The 10453-nt window shown below is 43.2% G+C and overlaps 2 protein-coding genes across 2 annotated transcripts in view; both read right to left on the reverse strand.

The window, feature by feature from the left end:
* Window positions 1–152: 152 nt before the first annotated feature.
* On the reverse strand, window positions 153–9030 carry prpf19 (pre-mRNA processing factor 19). Its single transcript, XM_063188071.1, has 16 exons — window positions 8835–9030; window positions 8247–8396; window positions 8082–8158; window positions 7423–7564; window positions 6868–6938; window positions 6619–6684; window positions 6347–6388; window positions 5961–6035; window positions 5734–5809; window positions 5469–5578; window positions 5035–5190; window positions 2587–2656; window positions 2320–2493; window positions 1974–2056; window positions 1448–1553; window positions 153–933 (listed from the first exon to the last, which is right to left on the reverse strand). The coding sequence occupies exons 1-16, from the start codon at window positions 8851–8853 to the stop codon at window positions 836–838; spliced, it is 1515 nt and encodes a 504-aa protein (XP_063044141.1). The 5' UTR covers window positions 8854–9030; the 3' UTR covers window positions 153–835.
* A 106-nt stretch (window positions 9031–9136) lies between these two features.
* Window positions 9137–10453, reverse strand: part of LOC134438674 (protein SON-like) — a 21130-nt gene continuing 19813 nt past the window's right edge. The window contains exon 10 of the mRNA XM_063188288.1: window positions 9137–10453. This exon is cut by the window's right edge and continues 1543 nt beyond it. The gene's annotated coding sequence lies outside the window, so the exon portion shown is untranslated.

Here is a 10453-nt window from a genome sequence, read left to right on the forward strand (position 1 = left end):
AAACCCTTGCCTTGGTGCCCGAATATGTTTTGGCAAGACGCGCGCGCGACATGATTCTCAGTCGCAAAACGTTTAATGTAAAGTCACATTGGTTTGGCGTTCGTGCGTTTATGGTGTATTGGTGCGTGAAGCAAAACTCAAAACAAAAAGTGTCTGTTCAGTGAGTATATTGCTTTATTGAGCCGTTTGTATTGATGTATCAGTCTACAGAAGCCACTGTGGTACACAAAAAATATACAGTTCTATTATCTCACTTGAAGTTTCGATTAAAACAAAAGGTAAAAAAGGCAGGGACATGGCCGACAGCATGAAGTTATATTGGAAATCATAAGTGGAAAATACAAAATGTTTCATTGGAAGGAAATATAGCTATCAAAGCTTAAGTATAGGGGTGGGGTTCCTAATGACAAAACATTTTAGAGATTCCTCCAACTCTTGGCTTCACATTACCCAACAGATCATAAAAGAAAACTACATTAAATGTTTACAGAGCACACGTATGCATTTGGGCAATACCCCACATTTTTATTATGCTAAGTCTTGCAACAGGTCATAAAATCATACAGTACGGTTTTGACGCTGCTTGGTTCACATCATCCATGGAAAAAGGACAAAAGCCATTCAAATACAAAAACTCGCTACCATTATACACCCTCCCATTCTTTCTTTATCCATCATACACTCACTCCATCTCTCCCACACACACACACACCCCTCACTCTCTCCATGACTCCCTCTTGCACACACACACGCTCCCTCAATCAATCAATCACAATCTCACACACACACACGCGCACACACACACACACACACACACACACAATTTCTTTCCACTCTACAGGCTGTAGAACTTGAGACTTCTGTCCATTCCAGTGGAGGAGAGGAACTGAGCGTGCTCTCCGAACGCCACCCCAGTCACCAGCCCGCTGTGATCTACAGAAGGAAACAAGAGACAGCTCATCACCAGAGGGAAACAACAAGAGTAAGATAAAGACACAGTGGAAACCACCAACCAATTAAGATTAAATGAGAGCAGAGGCATTTATTACTCTGTATGATTTTTATTTTATTTTTTTAAGAGAGGGCGTGGTGGAAACGAAGGCGATTAAGGATCTTTTTAGAGTGACTTGTCTGGGTGGTGAGGCAGGTGGTTGGGGTTAGTGATTGGGGAGAGATTCAAGATTTAATTTGTCTCATCTCTTCTTGTGGCAGTAAAATTGGCAGTGAAATTAATGTGACTGTTCTCTTGTATGCAATAATAATAAACAATAGCAAGAGGAAAATTTAAAAAGATGCCCCAAATACTTGAAAAACGGATGGCTTGAGGTAAAAAAAAACTCATTCGTAGTCTTTCTGCCCAGCACTGGATTGAGCATAGACAGCCTTTGAAATATATTGAGAATCGGATGTTTCAAAGGAGGGAGGAGAAGCAGTGTGGAAGACTCACCTCCAAAGTTGAGGACCTCGGACCACTGCTTGCAGATGTAGACTCGGATGTCGGATCCACCCACGGCCAGGTAGGTACCACTCTGGTCGAACACCAGGGACTTCACCTGAGAGGAGAGAGAGAGAAATGTGTTGACCACAGGGTCACGTGGCAGTAGAGATGACCTTGATTCATTGTCTGGGGGTGTATATAATAACACTAGCCCTCACCAGTACTTCAGGTACATGTTCATTCTCCGTTCCACAGGGTGTACAAAATCACTCTAGCCCTCACTAGTGTTAAGTTCAGATATTGGCTAAATGTATAACATTCTCATGTTATTACCATAATGAAGCATCATCGACAAAGACATGTGAGGTCATCTAGTCTCTGAGGTCAGTGTTGTTAGTCATCATTCATGCAGGTTGTGATGTTTCATGAATGTTCCATTTTCAGTGTCAGATGTGCAAATGGGAGCCCTTTACTTCAGTACAGTATTTTCCCCCTCATCATTATATTTATTATTATTCGGTGTGTTCATACTGACCTCATAGTTGTTATCCAGGGCGATAGTCTTGAAGTTCTTCAGTTTCCTCAAATCCCAAAGTTTCAGAGAACTGTCCTGGGCGCCTGACACAAGAACAAAATGAAAAAGTTATGCATTGCCAATGTCAGTAATGTATGGAGATCATCAGATTAAATGTCTTCCAAATGGTATGACGTTATGGCCTATTTTTCTCAACCGAGTCAGTGAATGAAGCAAGCCCTGAACAGCTTCAACTAATCCAAGAAAAGTAGAGTGCTTCTTTATACTACTATTTCCCCCCCCCCAAAATGCTTTGTGTGCTTTTCCTAACTTTTGATTTATACAACGTTGCAGTTTCCAGGCGTACCTGTGGCCAGGTAGTATCCGTTCTCAGAGAAGGCGATGGCTGTCACAGGGCCAGAGTGTCCAGGGAAGTTTGCCACGTTGGTGCGCTCCTTCAGATCCCAAATCTTGATCTGGGAGTCGGCCGTGCCAGTACCGAAGATCAGACCGTCAGGGTGGAACTGGGCGCACGTCAGAGCTGGTTGCAGAGGAATGTATTTAGGGTTACACAGGAACTATGGTACTAGAAAATAAGGGAGAGTGTGTGCGGGAAAAAAAGAGGCATACTTACCACAGCCAGCAGCTTCATCAGTCACTTTAGTCAGAACGCGGCCAGTCTGGATATCAGAGAAGGCCCAGTACTAGAAAACACACAAAACACAGCAGTTTAGACTGACATTGATGCACAGAAGAATAAACATGATCTTAGTTACCACAAAGGCCCAGTACAGCATTAGCCTGGGAAATCCCATGCTGCTTTGCACAATTGATCCGATCTAAAAGACAGCATGGATTCTACCCCTAAGCGAGGGTTCCATATCTTGGAGAGATATATTCAACTGACACGATTGGCTATGGCCTACGTGTATGCCAAATAACACATCCGTTAACGCCCATGGGCAATCGTAAACCACATGTTTCCTACGAGAAATAGCATAGGTAGCCTCCAGAGTCATTTATGAGAATGTCTGGTGTTAACCAGGCAAGTGCCGCATAGCACACAAAGCAGCCATTAATTCAGAGGGGAAAAACACGTTCCATGTCCATTTCTGCATGCAGTGCATTCCCAGTCACTTTCCTGCTACTTTCTCTCAGACAATTCGCAGTGGAGTGCACGAGTGCATGTGAACTGTAGTACATTTTTTTGTTCAGAGGCATCTTTCCATTTAAGATTTATTGCCCTGCCTGCTGGCTCTAAAGATAAGCAACAAACAATGAAGACAAAAGGCAGTCATCACATGATGTGGAGCGTGCCTTTACACCAACTCACACATTCCAACCATAACACTCGCTGATATGTACCCATTCAACCATACAAGAAGACCCCTATGCCAGGTGTGTGTGCATTAAAGCATGGCAACCTGACCGAAGCCCGACGGGCCTGGTCAGAACCCGACGGGCCGGGCCGGACTCAGACAAAAAAAAAATAGAATATCTGTCGGACTCGGGCTTGAAGCAAACAGACATTGTGAAATTTGTAAGCAACCAGAGGAAACGTTTCAGTTCATGCAAAGGGCAGTTTTGTGATTAAAAAATAAGTATGTGCATAAATGAAAATGTTGGTAGGCTACTCATGCGAGTGATTATTATTGGCTGTATGCGCGCGCCAGTTACCAGTGGCAACATGGACGCTCACTCCGAGTCAGCCGAGTAGGGATGCCTAGTCAACTTGCTTTCTTAATAAGCGCCAAATCAACAGTTGTCAGTGAACGCATGGTCTTTTGTTGTATGCCTAGTGTAGGCCATGTTTTAACATGCTGAGGCTGTCTTGAATGTTGAACATAAAATGACGAAGTTTGTCACTGCATTGTTCGCCAAGGATTACATTTCCAGCATGTGCTAGCAAGGAGCATAGGCCTAATATGGATAACTAAGAAGACGCACAAGCTACGTGGAGTAAGGTAGGAGAGGTTTCCTGTTACTATGTTGTCCGCTGTGACATATCATGTCCTTCACGTAGGTTCTTCTTAATTGTTGTCACTTTTACTGTACAGTTGTAACTATGCGCGTGCAACCTTTCCTGATTTTATATTGACCGCATGGACATCAGGGGAAATGACATTCTCTTGGGGGCCGAACAGGCTACTGTTCTTCAGGGTTAACTTATAGCCCATCCTTCCTAACGACAAGGAGCGGCAGCTTCACGGGGCTCGCTGGGATTCATTTGCACTAACAGTAGGCTAACGTAAAAAATGCTTCGAAAGCCATGCTGACGGCATTCAAAACGTATTCGCTAGTTTTCGCCTTTCTTATCCTCTCACGCCCCTCCCATGTATTTGATCACCGCACCCAACATCTCTGGTTAGTCTAACCGAAAGAAACATAAGGTGCGCTTTCACGTGTGTGTGTGTGTGTGTGTGTGTGTGTGTGTGTTTTTATACTTACTATGCGTGCATAACTAAATTAGGCTACTGCAAATTGCCTCATCCTAACGTCTTTGCCTATCTTGGCTATTTAGAGTATGGAGGAGCCCACATAGAAAATCTTGCTTGCGCACAGGTTCTGTTGTTATTACAGTGGTCTCGGGCTTCGGACACAAACATTTTAATTAGTCTCGGGCTCGGGTCGGGGTCGATCACTTTTCTGTCGGCTGAGGGCCGGGCTCGGACAGAAAAATACGGCCCGAGACACACTCTAGTGTGCATGTGTGTCTGCATGTGTGTCAGCAAATGCCAAAACACTACGAGACCACACAAGTGTGAATGCTACCCTCTCTGAACCACACACGCACCAGTTGTGACGGCCGACAATAACGCAGTGGTTTAAAACGGTATGGATGTAGTGGATATATTCTGGAATCTGTAGTCCTTCATTGCAAGTCAGGGATAGGGAGATTTTGCTATTTGTAGTATCAAGTTGGATTTTATGATTTAAAATGAAAGCTGAGGAGAGCATGATGACACCATGATTTTTATGTGAAATATTCTGAAAACACAATTAACACCATTCAATAAATGTATGGATGTGTGTGTGTGTGTGTGTGTGTGTGTGTGTGTGTGTGTGTGTGTGTGTGTGTTACCTGGTCTTCAGAGGAGCTGAGGAGGTAGTCTCCAGTGGCGTGCAGGGAGAGACCAGTCACGCTGGCCTCGTGGGCACGCACCACCTGCACACAGTTGCCCGCGGAGACGGACCACACACGGATGGTGGTGTCTGGAGAGGCGGAGAACACCACATCCTTGGAGAACACACAAGGGACAATGATGATATTAAAATACAATAAAAAAAGACTCTTTCATATAAAGCATTCCCACACGAAATACACTATTACACATACATCTTCCTGCCACATCCACCTTGGGTAGTGGCCACTCATGTAATTACAGAGACACGTGCGTATCACAGGCAATAATACATCATTCAATAGATACATTAACATGAAAGATCCTCATCTTTGGCATATTGAGATTCCTAAATGCTCTGTGGTAGGACAGAGAGTGGGAGGGTGAGGTGTACCTGAGAGGGATGGTAGATGACGGAGGAGACCTTCTTGGAGTGGCCCTTTAGAGTGGCCACGATCTGCTCATCCCGACGGTCAAACACAACCACATTCTTGTCTGCCCCACCTGCACATGGACACCAACAGAGCTTCTATGAAACAGCACAACTCATGGATGCAGAGAAACCAGGGTAAAAAAGCAACCCTTTCAAAGTTTAAGGCTGCCTGTATAAAGATTTAATGACCCAACAATGTGCAGACACAAATAGATCGATGGCCTACCAGTGAGCACTTTGTTGGTGTCTGAGGGGCAGAGGTCCAGACAGAGGATTCCTGGAATACTGGCACTGTGTAGGCCCTGAGGAAGAACAGAAAGCAACATTTCACATTAATCTGACACTGTAATCCTCACACATTTCAAGGAGAACAAAATCATACGTGTATGCAAATTTAACTGCATGTCCTATAACAGTGTGTGTGTGTGCGTTTGTTGTGTTGATTTGACTTACAACATGAGAAGCCACTTGTCTGTATTTGCCAAGATCCTCAGATCGAACCAGCTCCTCTGGCACAGTCTTTCCTCTCTACAGGTGGAGAGGAAGCAGGAGTGACACAGGTGAATTAGGAGGAGAAAATCAGGAACACTTGGAACCAGGCATTAGGTTTGAAAAAAAAATCCCCCAGAGGTCCGCCAAAAGCCATTCAAGACTAACGGCAACTATTCAATCCCAGAATCCAACGGGTGTGTGTGTGAGACCCAGTTGGACTTATTATTGCTGCCTAGACAAGCCAGTGTTGCCAGTTAAGGGCACAGTGTGTACACCATGGCAGCATTCTGGATGTCCCAGTTATAATAGCCAAAAATAACACCCTTCTGTTTCTCCCCCAGCCTTACCTTCTTTCGTTCGGTAGTAAGGACAGTGGCCTTGTCTTGCAGCTGAAATAGGAGAAAAAACAAAAATACTTGTTAGCAGACAGAAAATTAAAAAAAAAACTAGACAAGCATGCAAGAAAGTCACTGAATAATGTGCTCACTCAACAGACTCTTTCACTTAATACAATGTTTCAAGAACTCTTATTCAAGCATTCTTGATTTGTGTCTGAAACATTTTCCTTGGAAGGCATGCATGAACCCATCACTATGGTCTATGTATGAGCAAGTCTTACCTTCTGGATAATCTCTGTAGTCATGCCGACCTGTTCGCTAACCTCCATAGGCTCGCCACCCGCACCCTGTCAGGACACAACATGAATGAGATGGAGGCAACAGACAAACTATTGGATATTGCACTGAACACAACTGAGCTGCTAAAGCAGTTTAGTGAGGCAACTGGAGAAACACGCCCAGGTTATGGCATAGCAAGCACTAACTGGTCAATAATTCATGATGGACATGTCAATTGGCCAATCACATACCACAGCTGGCTGGGACGCGGGAGCGGCTTGAGGAACAACCAATCCAGCTTGGGGTTTGAGTGTGGCAAGAGCTGCGGAGGGAAAGTACAACAGTCAGTGTGGCCCCCTCAAAATATTCTGACAGCATGCCACTATTTCACCCATTTCACTTCATTTGGAAAACATTTGTCGGCTTTTAGAATGTCAAATTTACAGCAATGTTCAAGCAATATTTTATGCATTCACACATATTTAAGTCAGGTTATTGGTGCATTTTATCTGAAACAAAACAATTAAAATTCTGCCATATCGGCAAAGAGCGCCCTTCATACATTAGGTTCTCAGATGTACTGCATGTCTAAGTAGATGGCTGAATGCATGTTGTCATGTGCAAGGCCTGAAGGTGCATAGGCTACATTCGGTCACGTCTGACTTAACACTGACATGCGGTAAATAGGGTGTGAAGTCTATTTGGACAAATGTATAAGAAAGACGGTTTCCCCATTTTGCCTCATGCTTTATCTGCCAAAAGTGAAGATTCTTGGCTTAACGCTGTGTCTTGATGGTTCCCCTTACCCTCTCTGGCAGCGGTGACCTCCTTGGTGAGGCGAGCGATGACCCTGCAGGCGGCATCGTGCTGGTAGAGCGCGTGAGACAGCTCCTGCCTGGTGGTCTGCAGCTGCTGCCGCAGGGTGAAGCTGTGCAGCATCACAGCATCCTGACCACCACACAAGACAAGGGTCAAGACGCAGAGAGGTCCAAGGAGAGGAAGAGGAGGAAAGAAGCAAGGGATACACCGCAGAGAGATGCAAGGGGGTGAGAGGGGGAAAGAAGCAAAGTTCATCACTGTGTGTCATTTTTCAATTAATGACCACTTAATTAGAAAAAAGCAAAAACAAATCTGGCAATAAAAAAACATCAACAGAGAAGATTGAAATTTGGTTTGACTAGACTTCAATGTGCAGTTAACATTAATGCTTACTGATAGACAGCAACAATAAACAAATATACACACACACACACAACATGCACATACACAGCAGTCATACAATTTACAACAATCTAAATCAGTCTCATGCATCAGTTAAACTAGGGACACAAACAACAACCACATCTTCACAGAAAGCTAGACTTATCAAAAAGTGGCTCATAGACAACAGGTGTCCACTGACGAGACAAAGTATTATGGGTGACTGTGTGTGTGACACGTCCAAATCTAGCATGTTCAAACTCACCCATTCATCTTGCAGCGACTTGAGAATGGCTGGGATACTAGTCGCCGAGGGAGCCTTGGGCCGGATAGGATGAGACACTGCAAAAGACATGTAAGCTGTTACAACCCGGTCGCTGACGCATTTGTCTTTCTAAAAAATGTCAAAACAAACACACTAACCACCCACCTTTAATGTCGATCAACTGCTCTTCGGACAGCGGCTGGCCATTGATGGGGTCTGCACCATTCTCAGCTATATATTTCTCAATCAAGCGGCGCTCAAATACTTGGTTAGACACCGGTGATACGCAGGGGTGCTCAGGAACCTCATTGGAGACTGAAAATAGATTATGATCATGGTCAACACGTAGCAATGGTGTTCGGAAACACGAGTACTGTAAAACATATAGCTGGTCTTTACTTAATTCTTCATAACAACACCACACCGGTTATCTGTCCCACATAGACAAAAAGTAAACAGTATGCCAAAGTTAGCTAGCTAGCTGCTGAAAGAAAGCAGCTAAGCGTTGATAACGGCGTTGGCTACGTGGCTATGAAATAGTCAGAAAATAAACATGCCCGGGTCAAAACTGGAGGTCGCGTGTGCAAAACACAACATTTAAAAAACCTCTGTAACACATCGCTACCATAGCTAGGGAATCTATACGCCCATTCATTGAATCGCACAGGGTTTACAATGAATGGTTGACTAACGAGCGAAGCTAATTTTGTAGCACAAGCTAACAGCAACTTCTGGGCTGCATAATGAACTTACTTGCGCAAACTAAAGACATTTTTCCTTTCGGTTAGTTGTCTCTTCTACCTTCTTCAACGCTAGTTTTTGCGTTTGAGTGTTTGTGCAAGCTATCTATGCAAAAACACAAATCGTGATTTCGGGGAAGTTGGAGTGTCCCTCCAAGTCCTGCACGTTGTCCGTCCTCGCGCTGCTGCCGCTTCAAGAATGCTGCATTCTGGGATAGTCTGGTCATCCAAAGAGTTAACCCATGTCTCCACTAGGCGGCTCAAGGCTCTCTAGATTAAAAAACTCACCCAGCCTTTATGATTGAATTCCTTTATTTCACTAGTTCAGGACAAGGACATGTACATTTTATTCTGTACTGCACTGTTAAATGACAATGACGTGAAGGTTATATTGCAAATAATTGATGTCCCAGGTGGGAATTTTGACATTTTTTACTCATCATTTGACACATAAAACTGTGTGTGTGTTAAGTTAGTGCATATCTGAAAATGAGTTGACAATGGAGGAGGAAAAAGGGAGCAAAGAACAATGGGGGGAATTATTGGATTCTACACTGTTAAGTAGTTCACATTTGCTTAATTATACCGCTATGGTGTACAAGACTTTCACAATTAGTGCCAAAATATAATATTTCACATATTGGTCACAAATACCATTTTAATCATCCTATCCTCAATAGGAAGCCTACCTTTCAGATATCACAATACTTCCATTACTATATTTTACTTTCATGTTATATCTTTTCACAATAGAGCTCTATTAATCTGAAATTACAAAGCAGCATCTTGAAATACTTTATCTTAAAAACATTTTTTTTCTCTTTATAAATCTCACACATGTGAGGCAGGATAGCAAATGTTGCTACATATAAAAGGGACACAGCATTAGTTTATACTCATATCATATTCAGAGTTGCGGTGAAGTTACTTGGCTGTAGTTCCATAAGCCTCATAGGGGCCATTTGGTTTAATGCGACGCCTAGGTTAGATCAGGTTAGCATATGATGACATGCACACATGCATTGCAATATACCCGTATTTCCTCAATTCATAGCTGGTCCTCTAACAGTAGTCTTACTCTTTTAGTAAGCTGCTCAAAACAAGTTCAATAAATAAAAGCCAGCCTCTCAGTAGTCTGTATCACAGCCGACGTTTCTTTATCTATGGCACATAGAACAGCAAATATTGCTGGGGGGGGTTGTATTTAAAACCTTCAAATTGTAGCCTGCCCCTATTTGTAGCTTTCCTGGTGAACCAGTAGCCTGTAAGTAAAATTTGTAGCCTGGTCCAAGCATTTTTTTTTTCAAATTAATAGTAGCCACTATTATTTGAGGAAATACAGTACCTAAATAACCTATTATTTACAGCAGAAAATACATGATACACCTTGGAGGTGGGACACGACAATGGCATTGGTAGTTACAGTTAATGTATGATTTATGATCAACTCTGCGAGATTAATCAGATTAGAAAGTGCAATTTTGGAAAAGGTTTCGCAGAGGTATCCCCACAGAAGATGAAGGTTGGAGTTTGAGATTTGAATAAATATTAAGAATGTTGTGGAAAAATACATATTGCTCTTGAAAATAGGTTAATGGATTTTTAAGGCCTGAAAGTGGAGCATTAGGCCAC

The sequence above is a fragment of the Engraulis encrasicolus genome, chromosome 22 (genome assembly GCF_034702125.1).
Source record: "Engraulis encrasicolus isolate BLACKSEA-1 chromosome 22, IST_EnEncr_1.0, whole genome shotgun sequence".
Lineage (NCBI taxonomy): Eukaryota > Metazoa > Chordata > Actinopteri > Clupeiformes > Engraulidae > Engraulis > Engraulis encrasicolus.

Coding starts and splice junctions, on each gene's coding strand:
- prpf19 (XM_063188071.1), bottom strand. Junction 5,810..5,960: donor GACAAGTGGCTTCTCATGTT/GTAAGTCAAATC, acceptor GTTCTTCCTCAG/GGCCTACACAGTGCCAGTAT. Junction 2,657..5,034: donor TCAGCTCCTCTGAAGACCAG/GTAACACACACA, acceptor TGTGTTTTCTAG/TACTGGGCCTTCTCTGATAT.